This window comes from Lactuca serriola, chromosome 8, assembly GCF_051521515.1.
Source record: "Lactuca serriola cultivar US96UC23 chromosome 8, Lser_US96UC23_V15, whole genome shotgun sequence".
Classification (NCBI taxonomy): domain Eukaryota; kingdom Viridiplantae; phylum Streptophyta; class Magnoliopsida; order Asterales; family Asteraceae; genus Lactuca; species Lactuca serriola.
In genome coordinates, this window is record NC_136415.1 from 95,328,487 (window position 1) to 95,354,255 (window position 25,769).

General features: G+C 30.1%; 1 protein-coding gene and 1 pseudogene across 1 annotated transcript; both read right to left on the bottom strand.

The window, feature by feature from the left end:
* Positions 1 to 1,438: 1,438 nt before the first annotated feature.
* Positions 1,439 to 7,489, bottom strand: LOC145071263 (formin-like protein 18). The gene is made up of 17 exons (XM_079018177.1): positions 7,352 to 7,489; positions 6,147 to 6,847; positions 5,851 to 6,072; positions 5,059 to 5,528; positions 4,864 to 4,981; positions 4,682 to 4,753; positions 4,511 to 4,609; positions 4,394 to 4,435; positions 4,214 to 4,294; positions 4,083 to 4,133; positions 3,897 to 3,978; positions 3,733 to 3,827; positions 3,585 to 3,656; positions 3,380 to 3,496; positions 2,340 to 2,408; positions 2,192 to 2,258; positions 1,439 to 2,099 (listed from the first exon to the last, which is right to left on the bottom strand). The coding sequence occupies exons 1-17, from the start codon at positions 7,413 to 7,415 to the stop codon at positions 1,699 to 1,701; spliced, it is 2,823 nt and encodes a 940-aa protein (XP_078874303.1). The 5' UTR covers positions 7,416 to 7,489; the 3' UTR covers positions 1,439 to 1,698.
* Positions 7,490 to 9,086: 1,597 nt separating this feature from the next.
* LOC145067180 (enolase-like) lies at positions 9,087 to 14,984 on the bottom strand (annotated as a pseudogene).
* Positions 14,985 to 25,769: the final 10,785 nt, after the last annotated feature.

Genomic DNA, 25,769 nt, shown 5'->3' on the forward strand with positions numbered 1-25,769 from the left:
GGATACGAATGGACTGAAGAAAATCATCTCTCGAGGCCACAGTTCAAATATCAGTCAACCAAGAATAACCAGAAACAACAGTAAATATGAATAGCAACAACAATAATCAAGATCTCAAAAATCAGCAAAACCAACAGATGAAACAAAAACCTCAAAATCGATGAAACGAGAAAATTACATCAAACGGGATACAATAACGAGCAAGAAAACCATACACAAAATTGTGAATATTTTCAAAAACAAGGCCTTCTACAACTCGCCCCAAAAAAAATACAGATGACCAACTGAAGCTTTAATACCATGCAAACTAACAAGACATAGGATGGCTAGGGTTTCGTATTATTATCAAATGAGAAGTACAATATACAATGAAAAGAAAAGACATAATATATAGACTAACTAATTAGGGTTTTCTAGCTAATGGGCCAACATAAATCCCAATACAAAATAAAACCCAAAATCTTATTAGGCTAACATTTCAAACATATAAATTCATTCTTTTTAACAAGATACAATGAAAAGAAAAGACATAATATTAGGCGAATTTCATTATGTATTTCAACATACTTACATACATATAAATAAGAGTAATAAATATCTTTGATGTCTCATAAGGGGATGCGGTTATCAAATAGAAATGTATTGGCGTCAACAAGGTGGCAAAAGAAAAAAAAAAAAAAAAAAAAAAAATAGACAGCCTTAGTCAAAACTCTGCCACAATTTGGCTATCATAATGTTGACAACCGATCCCATAATGAGGTGAGAGTAGTGCTAGATGTATTGAACCCTAGGAAGTACTCATGGGGAGTAGCCTAAAACGGACAATGTCTTGATACATGCATCTCAGACATTAAAAATAAAATCATAGTTAGATTCTATATGTCTGATACTAGCATGTTAGTTTATACTTTCCATTACTTTTCCAAAAATCACCCTTTTTTATAATGATTACTTTTCCAACAATCACTCTTTTTTATAATGCGGCTATTTGACAATGTACTTGGTTAACATGTATATTGATGATACATTTTTTTTTAAATTGCTACTTTAGGCCAGAATAGAATGATACAAAATTGGTATCATTAAGTGTGTTAGCGAGTTGGGTTCTGTATGGGGGTGGATGATAGTGTAAAAGCATTCCCGCATCGGCTTAGGTGGGGAGCCAAGCTTTCCTTATAATGTTGTGGATACATCTCCCTACCAAGACACATTTTAAAAGCAAGAGGCAATAGATCACATAAAAACTCTATAATTAAGTGTATTAGATGTAAATAGTCCCATGGGCTGTGTGTGCCCCTCAGATGTCACATCATGTGTATAAACTAACATAACGTGTAAAAACTAGTGCCCAAAAAAAGGTACGCATGTGCCTCTGATTCATAGATAACACAATGCGTGCAAAATGAAATAACTCAAATTTCTGAAAATGTCAGTGGTGGTAATTTATCATCCAAAATCTCATGTTCCATAAAAGAATTACAAAATCTAAGAGATTTAACTGTAATCTATACTATAATTTTCTGCAAACTCAGTGAGACCTAGGATGCTATCCCACTAAATTATTACAAAATTTTCTACATCTTACTGTCTCAGCTGCAACGCTATTACATCAAATTAATCATAAAACTAAACCGAAAAAAAAATCAAAATAAAATCTTCTCATGTTCTTGATAAAAGTTTGATAATCAAGACTGAAGACTAACCTTCAGTCTGGTGATCCTCCAGCACTATCAGTTGGAACCCTTCTTCTTCCTCAATCAACACCAGATCATTACCATCTTTTTCATCAAAAAAGGCTGGAACACATGCACTGGAAGTTGCAACCAGTAAGCCGCTTTTATTTTTCCACCAATTTTTAATTACAGAGAAAGGGGAAAAGCAAAAAAGGTATTCGGCACTTTCTATAGGAGTTTTATTTCTTATTAGTTCTGACTCCATTTTTGAATGATTTTGTACTTTTGACTTTTTTTTCCCTTCTGCCTTTAATCTTTCTTGTTCAGCTGCTTTTTGTGCCACCTTTTTTTCTGCCTCTATCTGCTTGCAGTTTTCATCACGGGCTTGATTAAACATTCTCACAAACTTAAACAAAGTTTCAACAACTGAAAACAATATCACAACTTAGAAACTGGAAATCAATTTGTAACAAATGAATATTTTATCATGTACGTAAATTGTTTTGATGATTGATTACCTTTTTCATATGGACATTTCATAGGGTCTTCTCCAAAGTAAATAATAAAACCATCCACTCTTTTACTCTGTGTAGAGTGCAGTGTTAGAAATTGGGATACAGGATACTTATAGCAATCTTTATGTTCACTGGATTTTGTTATGCCTACCACTCCAGAGAAAAGTGAGGCCAAGGACTTCACCTCTTGTTCCGCAGAAGCAAGAAACTTTTTCAAAGACTGAACACGAAAAACAAAAATTAAACATTTACGGTTAAATTTAAAATGAGTCTGCGTCCCAGTCATTCACAACTAAATCCAACCCAACTTATATATATATATATATATATATATATATATATATATATATATATATATATATATATATATATATATCAAGATCAATTTTACGACATGTTAGACTTTTATGACATTTGACACTTGTGATTTTATAGTATTTTTGAAATAAATAATATCCAAATGTGAATTTATGGTTTTTTTTTTTTTTCAATTTTTAAAATCATAAAGCCACATAGTAGTTATAGTTATATATGTGAAGTATTAAATGTAATAAATTTGATAGTAAATTGCACTAAATACTTATCTTCTTCTTTATTTTGAAATTATACTTTAAAAAATACTTATTATTCACAATTTAACATTTTTTTATAAATCAACATGTGTAGTACACTGGTCTCACACCTAACGTGTGTCTATATATATATATATATATATATATATATATATATATATATATATATATATATATATATATATATATATATATATATATATATATATTGGTATCATTTTGTAGAGAATATATTTACGTATCTGATCATATTTTATTTATTTATTTTATAAATATAAAATCTAACTATTTATTAAGAAAATTTTATAAAAAAAAAATAAATTAAGAGGAAAAATAAGAAAATTGCATGGCATGTTTGGTTGCCAAATAGATGGAATACAATTCAGTCGGATCCAATTCTATTCTTTTAATTAAAGGACCAAATAACCTCATTAGATTTATATAAAAGACCATATTTTATGTAAAAATGCAATATATAATTAATCATTTGTATCATTGAATTTCATTCCATTTCCCACCAATGCATTAAAGACAGTGAATCCTTGCAATTCCGATTCCCTCAAATTCTAAGTCCTTTGACAGGTTCCATTTATGGTTCTTATTAACTTTATGTGCTTACCTTCCGAAATTTTTTAGACACATGTCCATCTCTTTTACACAATTTCTTTTCTTGGACTACTTTCTCTAGTCCATATCTAATCAGTGCCATCTCTTCTGCCAAGATTTTTAATTGTATCTGAAATAAGTATATCATTTTAATCGACAAAAAAGAAACTAACATAACTTTAATTAAAATAAATAAATGTACATGAATTTCACAAAACCTTTGACGCAGGCTCCAAGCTGCCAAGTTCCTTGGAAAAGTCTAGCAGTTCAGGCAGTTTGTCTGCAAGGACCTAACATATACAGCACAGCAGATACCATAAACAAAGTGAAAGAAACACAAACAAATAAATAAATAAAATGTCTTACCTTACAAAGATAATGCATGAGAGTCATTTTATTGTTCCTGGCATACGTTTCATTAAGTTTTAAGAGGCTGTCCAATCTGAACCCAACAGCAGCACCTAAAACCAAAACAATTTTCTTTAACTCCAAATAAAATAAACAAAATAAAACTAATAGTAGTAACTCACCTCTTGTAGTTCCCTGGTTCAAAGCATTTCCAAGAGAAAGAATTGTCTGCATAACTCTCCTCAACTTTATAGAACTGATAAGCTGATATAACCACCATCAACATATATAAAAAAAGTAAAATTTAATACAATCTTATTGTCACTGAATAACTGCATAATTAAAGTGAAAGATAACTAATAACTTGCCTGTTCTACTGATAAATATACAATGCTTATCTTATCCCTAAGTTGTGTAACCTAAATTTGCAAAAGAACAGTGAAGTTAAAATACGCTAAATCTAAGAAAGCAGGAAATGCAAAGAATAATATCTGCTGACCAGTGTACTAAAATGTAACTTATAAGAGAAAGCTGTGAGCTTAGCTTCTGCACGTGGAATTCTCATTAGCTCTATAAAGAACTGTTACAAGAAATCAGATATTACAATTTCACATTTCGGTCCTTGACTATATTGGAATAATAATGATATAAATCCAGAAAAATGGTACTATATATGTACCAGTTCACATTTGCCCAACATTTCATATTCTCCTTGATAGCCCTAAGCATATAAAATGTAAGTTATACTATGAATAAAAGATATGGGTATGTAATGTAATGTAGAATAAAAATAGACCTGAAGTAGTTCCATCTCCTCCTTTGTAGGACAGAACTTTATAAGCTTATCTACCTGATCAACATCCATTGCTAATTCATCCAACTTAAGGACATGTTCCTGTTCAGTTTCACAACTAAAGCATTAAAAACAATTATCAGAAAACCTAATTTGTGATTAAATGCAGCTTACCATCAATTCAGGCAATGGTGTCTTCACCTTTGAAAGCATTAGTTCACAGTAAAATGCTCGCCTATGCTCAATCTGCAACAAGTGTGAAATATCAACAAATCTTCTATACAAAGACGTGTGAAGTCAACCATAAGTACAGTTAAATATTTTGTATGCAATACACAAGGAAAATAAATTATTACCAGTTGTACTTTTTCGGGTTCATTAGCTGCTTTGGATTTTGCTTTTAATGCCTTGTCAGAATTTGGATTTGATGCTAAGAAGAGTGTTTCAGGTTCTGACATATCAATCCCTGGTTCCCTAAACAGAAAATCATGGAAGCAAAACTTAGTAGGGGATCAATGTGATATGTCAAAAAAAAAAAAAAAAAGACCCACTTTGCAGCTTCACCAGATTTTTCTGCTTCAGCCCACAAGCTTCCTTGTCCTACTCTATTTATTTCTGACCAATGTAAAGGCTTCAGCTTTTTTCCAGGTTGAATTTTCACAGCAGTTGTCCTTGATAGAGCATGTGGTTTATTTATAGGTGGTGGTGGAGATGGAGCAGTTACACCGCCTCCTTTTGAAGCTAGTGGTGGAGGTGGTGGACCTGCACCGCCTTCTTTGTTTCCGTTAACTGGACACAGTGGTGGTGAACCTGATTTATGTGGTGCTGGTGGTGGTTTAGGTGTTGGCGGTAGTGGTGGAGGAGGTCCTCCTCCTCCACAACCAGGAGGAGGTTGTGGAGGACAAATGCTAAACAAATCTTGAACTTTATCAAATGCGTCTGCTGGGATCTCTGCATCTTCAAAACTAGAAAAATCTACTGGGACCTTAGAAGCTTCTGGATCCATTTCCGAGAAAAGAAGCTTCATCCAACAAAAATCACACAATATATATATATATATATATATATATATATATATATATATATATATATATATATATATATATATATATATATATATATATATATAGTGCACAAGTATGCATGAAAAGAAATATGAAAGGTTTGTTTTGGGATATTCGCTAGAAAAAAAGGTTATTGAAATTATTTTTGTTGTTTAGCGCTCTATTGAACACAACTTAAGTGACTTACTGAAAAGATTTCGGATGGTTTGTTACCCTTTGATCACATTAATACTAAAAAATAATATGACCAGTGACTAGGAGTAATGTGAAGAAAAGTACCTCAGCTTTGAAGTCCCTAGGAAATTGATGCTTTTTATCCCAAGATATGTCGACTTCCTCACGACTCATTATCAAAGTATCCGATTTGATGAATGCTGTGTTGAAAATGGTACGAAACATAACGGTCTCCTTCAGGAGATCATCAGTTAAGTTAATGCACTCCAACACAATGTCACCTTGAATATTGCAATTAATATCAATTTTAACCAGCTCATTTTCTGCCTGAAATGCATGGAAATTATAATCTATCAGAATAAGAAACATAAACCTAGAAACATTGTAGTGATATATCCTACCTGATTGTAAGACCGGACATTCTTACTCCTCCTTGGGGTTGAGAATAAAAGTTTAGAGATTTTATCAATTTGTAACAACGGATCTCGTCCATAAATTCTAAATGCAGGGCAACAACCTCCTTTTCCATCAAAATCAGGAATCATTCTGATTATCACACAAGCTAATTTAAGTGCTTTATCTGGTGGAGGCCATTGTTCATCAGCATTCCTCTTTGACACATACTGTAAGTACCTCAACTGAGAAGCAGTAGGATCCAATCCCGTCATCAGGGGTAACTTCTGAGATGGGGCCTGTTTGAGAACCATCTCAAGAGCCCTACTTTCAGAAGTGAAATGCTTTCTGTCAAGTAAAAGAGCAGCCAACATGAAAGACAACACAGGCCAACCACCAAGCTCACTGTGCATTAGCACAATGTTATGTTGTCCAAATGAGAGCCAGCTTTCACTTGATTTTAGAAAATGGCGGATCACTTCTATTGTGAGCACAGGGCAACCTTCATAGTCCCGAGGGTAGTCCATTATAGTAAGATAGTCGTCTGCTAAAACTTGGTGGATCTTGTTTATTGTATTTCCTTCTCGTAAATTCATAATCATAGGTGAAAATTGAGGGTTAATTTCTTTGAATTGAGTTATGATTCTCCTCATGTAGCGTTTGTATTCTTCTTGTTCCCAGGTTTCCATTCTGAAACAGGAGTCAAAGACTATACACCAAATGGGCGTGCGTGTCATCAAATCAAACAGAAACCAACTTCTAATCTTGAATATATTCAAACTTACAAAGAAATTTAAGACACATTACAAACACTAAGTAGTATACACATGATGCTTGCCTCTATATCTACTAGAAAATGTCATAAGTTTAAGTACAAAAACCTTATAATAGGAGAGATGATGACCTTGAGAAGATTTCAGACCAGTTTAAGTTACAAATTTGTCCAATAATTACACTTCAATATAATACCACAAGTTCATAGTCCGACACTAGTTTGTAGAGTAAAGCTGAACGATAAATTAATATTCATACAATTTTTTGTCCAGGAATTCAACTACCTAACGCATCAAACTCCTAAATTAGAATGATGTAGCATATAAAACTAGATAAGAAAAAGGTAAGAATTTTTTTTAACAGAAAAAGGTAATCGCATTACATACCTAATTACATACACATATCAAACTAATTACTCCATAGAAGGGTAAATAATTACCGTATATTCTTTCAAAGACATCGACAATTCCATCGGGTAACTTCTTATTCCGAAACAGCACCATTCGAATTCACTGATTTCTGAAACTCTAGAAACAATTTTGATAAATTCCCCAGGCACGAAGGAATTGTTTGCTTCCCACTTCAGAGTGAGTGGACGTAAAAATAATAGTCGACCCTGTAACTCGTAACAACTAACAACCTTTTTTTTAGGTGCCGATATCTTAGGAGGTGAGCTGTGGGAATCCGTTTGAAAATTCCGAACTTCTGGGTATGGGTCAGGTACAAAACTAGAAAACAAAAGTTAGACTAATTCGACAAAATGACCGTTCCTTAATTTACTCAAATCCCTATTAAATAAAAGAGCTAGATTATAATAACATATTAAAAAAAATTACCAAAACATTTACTGCAAATAAAATAATAAGGCAAAGATATAAGGAAATTACATGTAAATTTAAAACAAGGTGACAATAACATAATTTGTTATTTAAACTTAAAACAACTTAATAATAATAGACTTGGTCAATTTTGTCCATAATCGGTTCTAAGTCAACATTGTATTAGAAGAGATCTAAAACTATTAGTTTATGTTTTTGTGTGGGAAAGACATAACAATGACCAGATACTTGAATTTTATCTGAATTATTATAATTTTGTATTGTACATAGAAAATAAAACATGAGTTTATGATTAATAGAAAAGATTAAAAAAAAACTAATGAATCATAGAGTAATATAAAATATTTAAATAGTTCATTACAAAAAACAACTATGTTTGAATGCAAATTAATATATATATATATATATATATATATATATATATATATATATATATATATATATATATATATATACTTGGCATCATCATTATACCAAATTCAGAACGGATTGAAAAAACTTTTTGAGAAGGATGTGTCGGAACCACATACTCAATTGTATTTCCTTTAAAGAAATATAAGGTATTGTTTCTATAATCCCACCATTTATGTGCACCTTCATTGTAAGTACTAACATCTACTTTAACCCATCGATTGTGAATGAAAACTCAAATAGCCCACAAACAATCTCCACTTACAGAGAAATATCCCAATTTTCCGTGAAAGTTGATCAGTCTCGATGCATATGGTTTGAAGTCATTACTAGTAGAAAGTGCAAATATGAGTATATGTTATTCTAAATAAATATCAAATCGCAATATGGTATCATTAGATAATAAGAAGTAAACGACACCGCCACATATAACAGCCTCATCAGAAACATGATAAACAGATGATGGTAACTGGATATTTTGAAACTCCCTCCATTGTCATGTAGTAGATGAAAACAATTCTATGTTGTAGTAATCGTAGTCCACTTTTTCCTTAGGCATATCACTATAAATAAAATAACATATAACTAAATAATAAAGTAAATTAATAACATAAAATATACTACATATAAACTCTTACGATAGCTTTGTGTATGACAATCGAATGACCTTCAAATGTAACGGGTTCGAACTGATAACTACCAAAGCAAACTTTGCCGCAGTGTATTCAGAGGTCGGAAAAGGTATCCATTTGGCATTTGTAGTCGTTGGTATGGTAACAAATAAAATCTTTGAAACGTATTCATTTGGATCATAGGATTCGGCAAGAATGAGTCCACACAATGATGATGCTAAAATAGTACAAGTATGTGGTAGCCAATCAATGTCAAGATTGTTGCTAACAGAAGACGAAACAAGCTTACGCTCTATATTTCTCCATGGTTTTTTTGTTGAACGATAATTCCACAAACCACATTATTTCTACGGTTGTAGTTATGAAGAACATGGTTGTTGTATATTAGATTTCCATAATATATATTTGTACAATGTTTAGTAGCAAATGTTTGTAATGATGTTCGTGAAAGAATTTCAATAATTAGTTCAAAAGTCAATAACGACAACTGTAAAAGAAAGAAATAATAAGACAATAATATTAGAAAAACTTAAAATTTAATCTTTCATGACATACGAATTAAAATGATAATAAGTATATTGTTTGTAGTATTGACGATAAAGAATTTTACCCGATCCATTTTCAATATTTTTTCCAATTCATCATGATTGTATTGTTAGACGTGATCCTTGAGATAGCATAACCTTCTGTTTTGTTCTTCAAATTGTCATGTGTAATTTGAATTTTGAATGCCATCTTTTTTTCCAATAGTACATTCAGATAGATGGATAAATTTCGTTATTACCATCCTAAAAAAAAGAACGTTTATAAAAATACATATACAAAATAATAAATTTGTTTTATGTAAATGAAGTTAATATGTATAACCTCATAAACCTGATGAACCAACTCTTATGCGTTTTTTTTATAAGCTTCTTTGCGTCAAAATCATATAAAGTAAGTGACACCGAACCGGTAATATCTTCAACTATAATGGTGATTTTCAAACTGAAAGCATTGATGTAAACAGATTTAGTAATATAAATTTATATAATTTAACAGAACAATATAATAATATTTATAAAATAAGTTTCAAAACCTGGGAACACCATAAATGACTTTGTTCATGCAGCTTGAAGTGTTACAATAAAAAGCTTCTTTATCTTGAAACTGATTATCATAAATTAAAATTTGTTTTACGACTTTCTGTTGACATCTAGTATAAGTAAAACAATATCATTCCCCTTCAGCACATACTTGTTTAATCGTACCGATAACAATCAAAGTTTTTTCCTAAAAAATGTTAATGGAAGTATAAATTTTAGTAAAAACTAATAATAATCAAGGATTAAGATATAAAAAATACAAAACCAATTTCACATAATTTATATATTTTAAATGAAAGTGATGTGTGTATATAAACCTGATGTATGTGTTGGAGATCAGCAATACTATGAAAATCAATGTTACGAAGGAAATCTTCATTTTCAGAGCAGATGATCAAGGACGAAGGGTTGATACAATTAGCAATTGTGGTTTGAGCCATTTATCTGTTTGTGGACAAAAAAATAATTGTTTGAAGTTAATATATATATATATATATATATATATATATATATATATATATATATATATATATATATATATATATAACCCAAACCTAAGATTGCAAAAAATATATGAAGAAATATAGAAAATAAATTACCCTCTATGCATGCTACAAAATATTAATTTGAAAATAATTTCAATATAACATGTAAAATATAATTACAAAAATAGATAAAATCATACCTAATTTAAGATAATAATTACCATATGAAAAACTGTAAATTTGAAAAGATTGTAGAGTAAGAAATTTTTTTAATAAATATACAATATTTCAATAAATATGAAATATAATTACAAAAATAGATTCAATGATTTTAGGTAAAAATAAAAAATAAAGGTTGCATATAATTATGGATGGAATAAATGCACTATAAAAATAGATTTTGAATACATAGTCCATGATTTTATTCTGTTACCATATGCAAACGATGTATATCAGAAGGTTTTAAATCAGGTAAAAACAAAATTTTGTATATAATTAAATAAAGGAATTGAATATTAGTTGGGTTTAAATTAGGTAAAAAATAAAGTTTGCATATAATTTTGGAGGGAATATATGCAGTATAAAAAATATATTTTGAATACTTAGTCCATGATTTTATTCTGTTACAATATGCAAACGATGTATATTAAAATGTTTTAAATTAGGTAAAAATAAATTTTGTATATAATTAAATAAAGGAATTGATTATTAGTTGGGTTTAAATTAGGTAAAAAAAATAAAGTCTGCATATAATTATGGATGGAATATATGCAGTATAAAAAAAATTGATTTTGAATACTTAGTCCATGATTTTATTTTGTTAACATATGCAAATGATGTCTATTTATGCAAATAGTTTTTAAATTTGTTTTTGACAAATAAAACTAGGTGAAATAATTCATATATAATATTTCAATAAATTTGAAATATAATTACAAAAATAGTTTGCAATAACGAACATGCTAATTCAAAAATATCATCCAAATCTGAGACGACTATCATTTAAGTGTTTATTAGTTACTGCAACAAGTATTTCCAATTTGTCTTTGATTTTCTCTAATACGAATTTACATCTTCCAAAACCTATAGATAAACTTATGCAAGGGTCATTACAGTATGTGAGGAATACTCATAGATCAAATGGAAAAAAGCCACAAAATATAATGATTTTTATGTTATTAGCCCTTTATTGAAGAAAAATTGATTATCTATGAATCAAAATTGCAATAATCAGATTGAAACCATCATTCACCTTCAAATCACATAACATCATTTGCCTCCAGAACTATCATCAAATTTTCATATAAAGGTCTTGTAACCACCACAAAAACTCTTGGATCTAAATGAGAAACGGAGCATTAAACCAATTATTACGTAGATTAAAGAAAGATTACAACTAAATACATGTGCATCAAGGCATAATTCTTGATCATTGGTGTACCATACTCCATGATGCATCAAAATATCTGCTTTCTTGTTCTTGAATTCACGAATTTGATCAGCAAGAGAAATATCGTCTTTCCCAAGCTCTTTGATCTCGACTACTAAGCTGCTCACCTACAGATATTTTCCTGTGAATCTGCCACCCAACAACAACAAAAAAAAGATCCTTAAAAGTTCTTTTGTCTGTACAAAAGCATAAATACACTCATAATAGAAATAATCCCAAAAATAAATAATCCAATTTATATTAATCTTAATTCCCCTTATTATTATATTTATACGCATGCATAAATGAAGATAACCTAATACATAATACCTTCAGAAGAAGGGCATTGCAACTTTTCTCACTAATTACTTTCTCTACACGCTTGGATTTGTCACGAGAAGATCATCACCAACAATTTGAACCTATTCACCAATTTCTATGTCATTTTTGCATAATGCTCCCAGTCATCTTGGTCAAACAGATCCTCAATTGATACAATCGGGTAGTCACCCACAAATGACTTGTACACGTTCTTCAAACTGTCCCCTGATATCTTCTCTGATCAATTGTTGTTCTACAACAATACAAAATTACAAACCCCTTAATTTTTATCTAATTTCATAATAACACTTAATCCAATAATTAACTCTTACCTCTTCCTTAAAGTTCAAATCATAGGTATTGCCCTTGTCTTCATAGAACTCATAAGCAGCAACATCCATTCCAATAACAACCTGGAATTTGGAATTAATCTTTTTTTTAGAAACAATCAAACAATACAACAGTCAACATATTTTTTATTTTAAAATATGAAAGTTTACTTTTCCAGTATATCCAGCTTTTGCTATTGCAGTATTCAAGACCTCGAGACCTTCTTCGTTCTCCTGTATAACAAATAATGACAACATATAAGTTTATGTATATAGATATAGATATAATTTATTAAAGTAAAATTGTTGACCTCGATGTTAGGAGGAAAGCCACCTTCATCATCAATGTTTGTGGCATCCTGACCATATTTCTTTTTTATGACAAACTTTAAGTTATGTTATACTTCCACACCCATTTTCTTGGCTTCCTTGAAAGAAGAAGCTCCAACAGGGAGAGTCATGAACTCCTGCATTGCAAGCTTGTTGCCTGCATGTGAACCTCCATTTATCACACTGAATGCTGGTACAGGCAACACCAAGGTCTTATTTCTAGCTTCTAGCAAGGTTTACAATGTGTTGTGTGTGTGTTATTTATTAAGACCAAAAATAAGTCAAAAAACTTATACAACTTCATATCAAAGAGACAGAGAGATCATGTGTATAGTACCTTATGGAGAGGGATTTTTTTGACTGAAGGTCTTACTTTACACACAGCAAGTGAGACTACTAGTATAGCATTGGATCCAAGCTGGAAGACATGTAGGGGTGAGCGCGGTGTGGTTCGGTGCGGTTATTAGCTAAAACCTCACCACTAACCGCAAATGTGGTTAATCCATTTTCAAAACCGCTTGATGTGGTTATTTTTACAGTGCGGTTAGGTGGTTATTTTTGCGGTGCGGTTTTGTTTTTTTGTGTTGCGGTTATTTTGTGTGGTTTTTAACCACAGTTTAGAACTCAAACGATTTTAAGAGTTCAAAAATATTACTTGTAATAACAATAAAAAAACCATAATGTATAAGACAATTAACTTAAACCACAAACAATTAATATCTTAAAAATGTCAAAGAAATAGTAATTAACAATAAATTTCTTAAAATTGTCTAATTTCACCATTTTTCAAAGTTAAACATAACAAAAAACCAACACTTTTGCCTTCTAGTATTTTATTCATCTTTCATTCATGAAACTTGTCTTATTTTTAATATTTAATATATTAATAATTAATAAAAAAAAGTTATATATGATATATGTTGTGCGGTGCAGTTTTTTTGCGGTTTTTTAAAACTAATAACCGCACTGCACTACAAATTTGCGGTTTTTGAAAAACAGAAAACCTCACCATCGGTTTTTATTGCGGTTGCGGTTTAGTGGTTGCGGTTTTTGCGGTTAATTTTAGTCGCAGTGCGGTTTTTGCTCACCCCTAGACATGGATGAAAATGTTAAGAGTTTGAAACTTTTTTTTTTGGTTAACACCTGAACTGGATAATGAATTGTGATACCTTTTGTTTGCACCAACCCCATTCATTTACAGTTCCATCAAGTTCTTGAACCATCAAGTTGTCAATTTTTGTTTGCTCTGAAAGGTCATATGGTGCATTTTGATTTTTGACATAGAATCACATACTAAATGACTGTAGAGGCTAATACAAAATGATGAAGAGAACATACCTTTCCAATTAAGGCAGGTCCGATTATTGAGTTCACATTCTCCATAGCCTGACCAGTCTATAATGACATGTAAAGTTTAGTTTAGTGGGGATTATTACTTATTAGGGAATAAAATCATATGAAGAACACAAGCATTTAGGAACAAGAGCTTACCAACCTTCAAGACACCTTTTCCTAGATAGTCATAACCTCAATCTCTTAATTTTAGGGCTTCATATATACCTGTGAATACAAAATAGGAAAAGATAAAACAATTATAAGCCTTAAGTCAAAACATCCATGATTGTAATAAAAGAATTTGTAGTAAAGTATGTTTGTGTGTACTACCTATTGAAGCACCACTAGGTACTGCAGCTCTGGCCAATGTTCCATCAGAGAGAGTAACATCAATATGAAATTATTAATTTCAGTTCCCAATCGATTTGGTTTAACAATACTTGGTAATATCAAAATCAAACATCCAAAACATTCGGACAGTTTCCATAGTCCATAACAAACATCCAAGAAGTCAATATACTATTGGATTTTTTAAACGGAAGATATGATGTATATGCTCTTGCCATCTGTTCAACTAACAAAAAACACCCAAAAAATTCAAAACCACGATGTGTAGCTATGATCGAAAACCAAAAACATAGATTAGAAAGGATGATCACTTACCTTCTTGTAGGTCGTATTGACAGCATACTGACAGCGATGGTAACAAACGGCTGTCAGAGACTCAAGAGATAAAGGAGAGACATAGGAGATATGCTTTAAGAGGCTTTGACGATGGCTGATTGTGTGCAGAGAAAAGTGAGGAATGAAATTGGGTATGAAACGTAAGAGGTAATTTGCAACTTGAGGCGCTTGTATATTCGACGATGATGTCATCAAAAATGATCCAATGGTGGAGAAATAAGAGTGAAATAAAATCAAGGGTCCTTATTTCTTCAATTTAGATTTTAAGGTTCTCTTTTAATGATATGTAGAGATAGTTTATTTTTTTTTAACATGTGTCACCTTATTAGGTATCATAATTAATGCATATTTTATTCTTTATTTGTCATGTGTCACCCTATTATATATCTCCTAACTAATGCATACCATTTGGCAACCTATTGATTCTCCTTTTCAAATTTCAAATTTCCTACTTTAATCAAATTAAATTAATAACATTAGAACAAAAGTTAAAATGAAATTAATACAAATTATAAAGTGATATAATTTCATATATTTATTTAAATCAATGAATATAATTTTATATAACTAAAAAATATCTTAATTAATAATTTATTTAAATAATTAATTAATAATTTAAAGTTTTTACTATAAACTTTGATTAATTTTATAACCGTGGTTCCCACGGGTTATAAACTAGTATTTCTATCAGCATGACATCATCTTTAGGCTATCTGGTATGATGAGAATCTAAGTGGCAACAAAACCCACACATGAACTTTGGAGTAAATTTGACCATTGTTAAATGAACTTTGGACATTAAGAAAATATTAATTTTTAAAATTTAAACCAAACCACATTTATCTATGGATACCAACATATATATATATATATATATATATATATATATATATATATATATATATATATATATATATACTAGCCGTCTACCCGCGCAAAGCGGCGGGCGGCGAATAATTTGATCTTTTTAGAGTTAAAACCATTTTGCGTTCACTTCGAGAAATGAATATTAAATGACATCTATTTTTCAAGAGCATTACCATATGATATTAAGGGGGTGTTTGGCTAAGCTTTTTTTAAAACAACTTATTAGGTTCCACATCACTATAAGTTAAAAAAGTGTTTGGATTAAAATAACTTATTCCGGTGGGGAACCTCTAATACGTCATTTTTTTATAAGTTACCCTACACTTACTTATTAACTTATAAGCTAATAAACTAATAAGCAATAAGCTTTTTTTGCCAAACAGCCCCTAAATGGTTATTACTTCCATTTATACATACCCAAACCACTTGTATTGTTTATCGTCCTCTTTTTTTTTTCTTTTTCCTTAATTCCTTTATTAATTTAATGTCCTACTAAGTAAAATGCTAAAATATATAAATAATATTTTATAAAAATAAACCTTTAGAATATTAGGTGTTATGATTCAAAAGTCGATAAATAGGCCTTTAAGAAGGCTAAAATACTCAGGTGTCAACTTGTTCATTGTGATTTTAAACCAAGTTTGGTCACAAATTAAAACATTTTCAACGATGATATATAATTCAAGGATTCATATTGATTTAGGTTCTCGAAACCTTAAAATATTGAACAAAATCTATATAGAACCTTATAATAAGGACAATAATCACCGTAATCAAGAAGTCCATGTGATGAAACTTGATATTATAAGGACCAATGATGAAAAAAGTTTCATTTTTAGACTAAACAAGATGAAAAATATACAAACTACCTTAATCATGTCAAATCTTGTGTTTAACCATTCTTTATTGCAAAAGTAAGATGCCAAAATATACAAACTAATGATAATACAATGCTCTAACCGGCCCTCTTGGTTGAGTTCTTTGAACCTGCAAATCCAACACATTAAAGAAACATAGTAAAAACCTTTTTAGGAACAAACCTGATATAATAAAGTCTTCACCCAATATATTTATAAGATAAAAATACAAAAAGTTAAAAATTATGAAATCAATTACAAGTAAAGATTAAAATAAAAACCTATTAAGAAAGAGCCATTTGCAGGAGGGATATTTGAATCAACATGTATTTTCTGATGGTTTCAAATTTTGAATTATCCGAAATTCAGGGAAGGAGATAGAATTTGTTGAGAAATATAAGGATTCAAAACACAGGTTAAAATTTTATATTATTTTATTGATGACTATTTCTACTATTAGCTTAATGATTTGAACGTCTTAAAAAAAATAATATTATTATATTCAATCTATTTTTAGAAATAGTGGGATTTCTTTTATAAGATAGTAAAGATATATATATATATATATATATATATATATATATATATATATGCTTAGGTTATTCTATTCTAACTAATTATTGTATTGATGTAGGAATGATTGTGAGCCATTGATTTTACTTATTTTAAGAAAGTGATTAATACATATTATTACATCAAAGATAATTTAAAAATCGTATTTATTTTCATTCTAAGGGTATTTTAGTCAATTAACATAAATTTAAAAAAGGAAAATTACAGATTTTAGGAATTAATTAATTCTCTAAATTTTAAAAATCTAATTTTTTACATAATAAATATATTAATTCGGACATTCTGAAAGAATCTGTTTATCATTATCTTGAAAAAACCATTAAATTTTGACAGAATACTATACATATATTATCAAGATTAATAATTTTTAATGAATAAAAATTTTATATGAAAAGATTTTTAATAGGTTAAAATCATTAATTACATTCATTCTTAACAAATACAACTATGAGCATACATAAATGACATTAATTCTGAAAGAATACAAGTAATAATGGTTAAAAAATACATTTATTCTAACATAATAAATTTGAGAATGGTTAAAAATAAAATAAAAACATATTCTTACAGATCGTTGTTTACTCGTGGAAACCGGAATGTATATCCATACATATTCTTACATAATAATAGCTTATACATTTTAATACAACTATACGTATTATAACATAATATATTGCTAATCCATTCTAAACGAATTACATTTTATAAAAACAGCCTTATGATTGGAGTTGCAGGAGGAGTTGAACTCAAGTATGAAAAATCCCTAGGAAAAGCTTGAAAAATCTAAAAACATGAAAAACAAATACATATTAGATCCAATGAAATCTCGCATATCAGAAAGTTTTTTGTAGAATAGTTCTGTTGCACACTTGCTACTACTATCACACCAATTTGTATATAGTACATGTGTAATCAAAACTATTGAAACCAAAAAAAAAAAGCTAAATCACATTAAGCAAATAGAAACAGCTTGTGTTCTTCCTCCGTCAATGGAACCCCTGTTTTATCGATTATTATAGAATCAAATATTATGAAATATTGAAATTGCTCGCAACAAGAACAATCAAATTCCAACTTCAGAGATGCAAAATCGTAATCCTTCACTTAAAATAGAAGAATCTAATATAAACGCTAACTCGATCAAATGCGAAAAAGAAATATAGAAACGGATAAACAATAGATAAACCGAAAATGCTAGAGAAAATGAAAAATCAAGATCTAACCTCGTTTGCACTCTCGTCCACCATTGGATTGGTTGTGGACAACATCATAAGCAGAAGCGTAACCTCTGGTACCCGAAATTTTTCTAAGAAGGAGAAGGCGAAGGCAGTGGTGGCAATTGGTTGTTTCCAGTCGCCTCTTGACTGGTCTGGTAGCAAAACACACAGGAGAAGGGAAACGAGGAACACAATAGTGGAGGCATCGGTCGGATGAATGTCACTGCTGGAGTCGGCTTTAGGGTTTAATAGGTAAATAGAAAATTGATCCTAAAATAAAGGGATGTCAATGAGTAATTTTGAATATTAGTTAATATAAATGTGTAATATTACTGATTTGCCCTTATTAATTTTATTTTATTTTTAAATTTTGATTGTTCCACAATCATTCCTATATCCACACAGTAATTAGTTAGAACACTTGAACCTCTTTCTCTCTCTCTCTCTCTCTATATATATATATATATATATATATATATATAGAGAGAGAGAGAGAGAGAGAGATTGGTTCAAATGAGGATGAACATCTATTGTGCGGACGTGAGAATGACAAAGAAAATATGTTGTTTGATTATATGAATATGTTCAATCTTACATAACTATTGTCATTATCACACATTCTCACTAATTAAATCGTGTATAAGTTTATTATAGACTTTTTATTATTATTCTCATTCTGTCAGAATGTTTATTGAGTCGTATTCTGTCTGAATGAAAATGAGTGAAAAATGATTTGTGAGAACAAAAATTAATAAGAATTAATGAGAATGAATGAAAATAACGATATTTTTGTAAGGTTGAACCTGTTCGCATTACTAAACAACTTATCTCTTAGTAATTCTCATAGAATCGCACTGTCCACACGTCAACACAATAATTGTACATCCACATTACAACCTAGCCCTATATATATATATATATATATATATATATATATATATATATATATATATAGAGAGAGAGAGAGAGAGAGAGAGAGAGGGGGGGGGGGGAAGGATCATTTGAGAACCTATAGTTTCCCAAGAACTAATTTTAGACCACTAGATAAAAAAAAGGGTCAAGATGCAAGGTGGCATTTTTGTAAATAAGTTAAAAACTAAAGAGAAGGGTCATGTTAAATAAATCAAACAGAGGGCAATTTAGGAATGTAAAAACTGACTTCCAAACACACACATATCAATTCCTCTCTTTCTCTCTCTCTCTCTCTCTCTCTCTCTCTCTCTCCCTCTCTCTTTCTCACTCACTCTCTCACACACACACACATACAGATGCGTTATCGTGACTTTGCTTTAGATTACATCTGGATCTATCCAGCTTTCATTGTCGCTGCCACACTCATTGATCTGACGTTCTTCATACAAAAAACTCCAATGAAGATGCTTTGATTTTGAATCGTTTTATCCTCCACCAATTCGTTCACCGAAGTACACTATAATCACCGACTTCATCTCGGCCTCCTCTATAGATTACAGACCTGAACGAAGAAGATGATCCCTAACTCTCGATCTCGGTCTCAATTTTCCTCCACCAGAAGTTGCCTAAACAGAGGTATTTATTTTTTACATTTCTTCGGTTTTTTAGATCAGATTTCACTTTTTCTTTTTTGCATTACCAAAATGAAGTTGACAATGTATATGCTTATTATATGCTTGTGCGTATACTAAGTTAGTTATCGAATTCAATATAGTACGTGATATTGAAATTACTTAGAGTTTAGAAGGTTTCTTATTAAAAATAAAATTTTCGTGAAAATATAAAATTCTAGTGCTCTTTTCCTTCATGTGTGACCTTATTAATATTGTTGTTCTCTTTAACATGGACTCGTCTGGTGAAAATATAGTCAATTTGTAGTCAAAGGGTCTGGTTTTCTGAAGTGCACGCAAGTTGCTCGACGAAATTCTAGAACCAGATTGAGTTGCTTTGCTTTAATATCAAGGTATATTGGCTTAATACAAGTATACAACTTCGCATTCCTTTGTTCATTTATAATAATCCATGATATTTTCTTAGGAATTTACAAGAGTTCTAGCTGTAGTTGACCTTGCTTTGCTTGTATATGAGATGCTATGAAAAGACTCAGTGGCGACTCCAAGAAGATCAACCCATTGGTAAGTAATATTCTAATTATCCACTTCACATATTTTTTTAAAGCATAAACAGATTTTAATTCTTTCAAGTCTTCATATTTCCCAGGTGCCAGTAGACCTTGTGATTGACCATTTAGTTCAAGTTGATGTTTCAAGAAGTGCAAATATTATTCAAGAAAACATATACCTTGAATTTCAACACAACGATGAACGCTTTTCCTTTTTGAAATGGAGATAATATATATGCATTTGACAACATGCTTATCTAGTATAATTCACCAGGTAAATATTTACACACTAAAACCACATCACATATGAACCTTGCAAATAATCACTATAATAAGCTTAAAATGTTCAAAAATACAATGAAATGACAACGAATATTGATAAATTGCAAATAATCACTGTAATTTCATGTTCAACTATTCTTCATCGGAATTGAATTCTATTGCTATAGTAATTTGCTTTTTTTTTGTGAAAACTTTGATGCTTGTTTATTTAACAAAACATGATTTCATCTAGTTAATTCATTCTTGTTTTTCTGATAAGTAAAATAACTTGGAAGATTGTCATATGGCAATTCTCTACATCGTGACCTATAATTTAATGGAACATACATTATTTTTGAATATAATATATGAGGTTGATATAAAATATGTTAGATTGCAAGGTCTATATATGAATTAAATGTAACCTTGCCATTGAAATTTAGAATGGATTCAAAGACTTATACCTTTGTTGAAATTAAGATATGAGTTTTTATAGATCTAGAGATGGCATATATGGCAATTTCTTCATTATGTTTGGGTGCTTTGTGATTTTTTAGGGTAAATCACCCTTTTCATCCGCATAATATAGAATAGACACGTTGTTTGAGGTCAACATTTTAGAATCACTCATTTTCATTATAAAACTCCATATTTTTATATTATATGTGTTAGATGACGATCATATATTCATATTATCATCTCATATGATCTTTTCTCAGGTATTTGTTATAAGTTCATCTTTATGTATAATGATTAACTTGAATTCTTTTTGTTCACAGGATAACAAATTTTGAGTACTTGAATTACACAAAGAAAAAGTAATTTCTAAATTCAATTTTTTGTTCTTTGTTTCTAGTGAATTGAACTTGGAATTCCTTTCCGAAAACCAGTTCAAAAGATTCCACCAATGTGGAATAGACTTTCATGGTCATGATTGCTTCCATCAAAGGTACACAATATTTTAATTTTTTCTTTTTTATTAAAGACCAAAATGCTCTCATTACATATACAGAAATAAATAAAAATGAAAATAAATGGTTTACGCATTTACAATAAACAAAAAATATTTAAATATAAATAAAGATTTCATTTTTAGTGTTGAATTCCATTCCTCCCAAGCAAAATTTCACATTTCGATTCAATTCCAATTCAAATCTTGAATTTTCATATCTAAATTTGTAGTATTACAATCATAACAACTTTCCAATCTTTAATTTACCTATTTACCACCCTTAAATTCACATGTAAATCACAAGTGAATCACATATGAGTTACATGTGCTTCATAAGTAATTTACATATGAATCACATGTAATTCACCAAGTACATCACAAGTGATTCATACATGAATTACATGTAATCACAAGTGAACCACATATGAGTTACATGTGATTCATATGTAATTTAACTATGAACCACATGTAATTCACAAGTAATCACAAGTTATTGTCATATGAATTACATGTGATTCACATGTAAATCACATGTTATTTACATGTAAATAAAAAATGAATCACATATGAGTTACATGTGATTCATATGTAATCTACATAGTAAGTACATGTAATTCAAAAGTAAATCATAAGTGATTCACATATGAATTAAATGTGATTTACATGTAATTCACAAGTGAATCACATATGAGTTACATGTGATTCATATGTAATTTACATATGAATCACATGTAATTCACAAGTAAATCACAAGTAAATCACAAGTAATTCATATATGAATTACATGTCATTCACATATGAAATACATGTGCTTCACAAGTGAATCACATATGAGTTACATGTGATTCATATGTAATTTACATATGAATCACATGTAATTCACAAGTAATTCACATATGAATTATATGTGATTCACATGTAAATCACAAGTGAATCACATATGAGTTACATATGAATCACAAGTGATTAACATATGAATTACATGTGATTCACATGTAGATAACAAGTGAATCTCATAAGAATTACACATGTAAATAACATGTAATTCACATATGACTTACATGTGATTCACATGTAAATCACATGTAATTCACATATTATCCACATGTAAATCACAAGTGAATCACATATGATTCACATGAGTGTTCTGGCGTTAATCAATTTCTTTTAATTTTCTTGAAGATTTTCAAGAATTTGTGGAAAATATTAAAAAGGTGAAAAGTGAAAAATTGAAGAAAATATGGAAATCTTGATATGAAGAAATGATCATACTGTGAATCTTTGTAGTTTTTCTGTTTTTTATATATTATTTTATATCGAATAAAATATTTGTAGTATTATGTTATAGATTGATTAATAAAAATGAGATTTTTTATGATTAATACAAGAGGTGAAATATATTATAGCATAAGAAATATGCAGATATGCATTTGAAGAAATATATATATATATATATATGCGTTGTTTTTTTTTTTAAATATTCTAGTTTTTTTTTTATATATAATTTTATTAATTCTTAAGAATTTTACTTTAAAAAAAATGCAGCTTTTTTTAAATGAAGTTTTTTTTTCAAAAAAAATTGTAGTTTCTTTTTTTTTTTGAAAAAACTGTCGTTTTTTTAAATGCAGTTTTTTTAAAAAAGTTGTATTTTTTTTTTGAAAAATGCATTTTTTTTTAAAATTGAAGTTTTTTAAAAAAATTACAGTTTTTTTTAAAAAAATATAGTTTTTTTGAAAAAATTGTAGTTTTTTTAAAAGATATTTTTTTAAAAAAATGCAGCTTTTTTAAAAACAATTGCTGATTTTTTGGAAAAATTGCAGTTTTAAAAAAAAATCAATTTATTTTAAAAATTCTAGTTTTCTGAAAAAAAAAATTAAAGCATCTCCATTTTATATAAATAAATCGAAAATTATATTTTTAAAAAAATCTGAAATTTGATTTATTATGTTAATTTTAAAAACTTTTTATTAATATTTCCAATAACAAAAAAAAAATTAAACATTAAATGAGATCGGTAAGATAACGATCATGCCCTTAATGAGTTAATTTTGATTTAATGCTCCAGCTTTAGTTCTCAGGTTCTCACGAAACTATGCGTTCTCAATGGATCGCATCCTATATATATATATATATATATATATATATATATATATATATATATAGAGAGAGAGAGAGAGAGAGGTTCAAATGTTTCTCACATCTATTATGTGTAACAACCCGAAGTTGATCATCGCCAAAAACCCGTTCTACCCATAAAACACGCCATTAATCAATTCGTTTCGTTTCCGTTTTGGGTTTAATTAAATAAATTTATATGTTTATTATCATCCAATGAGTGTCCAAACCCTTTAGGAACTCATGAAACTAGCCCAAAAATGTTCATTTCAAAAAGCTTAGAAACGTCCCCGCCGGGTGACGGAAACTTAATCGGGTGCGACCTAAAGCCTCGTTTAAGGCCGGTATCGGGTAGAATTCCTCCGTGTCCAAGTTTTGGGAACTATATAAACATGTTAAACCTTTCATTTGAAGCTTTTTTTTTCTCTCTCTCTCTCTACTCTCTCTCTAACCTCTCTCCTAATTCCAAAGTTTAAGGGTCCAAAACTCAATTTTAAGGCCTCAAATCCCTAAGGTACCTTCCTAACCTTAATGTATAGCATATTTGGCTTCCAAATTAGGGATTTAATCATGATTTAAGGCCTTGAATGTGAGTTTACGGCCATGGTTGAAGCTTAGGCCGTAAACACATAGTTAAGGGGTTTTTAAGCCCTAAAACCCTTTTAAACCACAATTGGACTTTAGATATGGCTAAATGACTTCATGGAATGGACTTAGAACATTTTAAACATGGATTTTGATGGATTTGAAGGAGTTTACGGCCAAGGCTCATGCTTGGGCCATAAACTCATATATTTGGGGGTTTTTATGACCTTAAACCCTTCCAAATCACTTATAAGGCTTAGTTATGAATTATAGAATTTTGGCTTTAGCCTTGGAACACTTTTATCTTGGATTTTGGAGGACAAATAAGAGTTTACGGCCAAGCCTCATGCTTGGGCCGTAAACCCTTCAAATTGGGGTGTAAACTCCTCCAAAAGTGTTGTTTAACCCCTATAACACCCCTAAAGCCTTGGAATGAATTTTAAAAGTCCTTACAATCAAGTTTTTGGCCTTAAAACATTTGGAATCACTCTCTAAGAGAGTTTACGGCCATGAGGGGGGTCTCATAGGCCGTAAACTCCAAAAACCCCTCCAAAATTTCAAGGAAATGCATGAAAGGTCTAGGAATAAATTTAGCAATCACATGTGATTGGTTTTGACATCATTTAACACAATTTTCATGGGTATTTAGGAGTTTATGGCCAGGAGTCCATGCTAGGCCGTAAACTCCCATAAATAAGTCAAATTGATGTTTAAAATCCATTCCAAGACTTTGAACCAAACCTAGAAAAATTCCCTTAAGTGATTTAAGCCATTTTTGCCCATAATTGACCCCACCATGAGTTTACGGCCGTAAACTCATGGGAAGTGGGTGTTATTTGCTAAAAACTCTTGTATGAGTTTATTCATGGGGAGTAAACTCAAGTTCCAAGTCCCTAATGCCATTACACGTCCTTAAACGCCACCCGGGTCCCTCCAAACACTTGTATCGGGGTGTTTTCGCGACTAGAAGCAATTGTCCCTATCAAATAATCAATCTAGGTCCTAATTAGATACAAATGTGTATCTTTACATTATACTTAGGAGCCTCGTGTGTTTGCAAGCCCCGGACCAACACTTAGCATCCGAATCGTCACATTTCTCGTCCGGTGAGTTCATACCCCTACGCCCTTTTCCGTGTTTTTCAATGTTTTCAGGGGGGGAATACAAGCAAACTATAACTGTTTTCGAATTATAACATTGATGTGTTTCAAATAATATCTGGCAAACTGATAAACACCTTTACTCCTTATGTATTATGTTGATCATAAGGAATGATTTATCAATTACAACTAAATGGATTTTAGTTAAGAAAATAACCAAACTAATCAAATTATTATGGGAATAATTTGGGGATTTTCTTTAGTGTTCGTTTTATCATGTACTGATATCTATATAAATTTATTAGATAAACTATGTCTGATGCAGTTTATCTCCGTATCAATTGAATGTATTGCC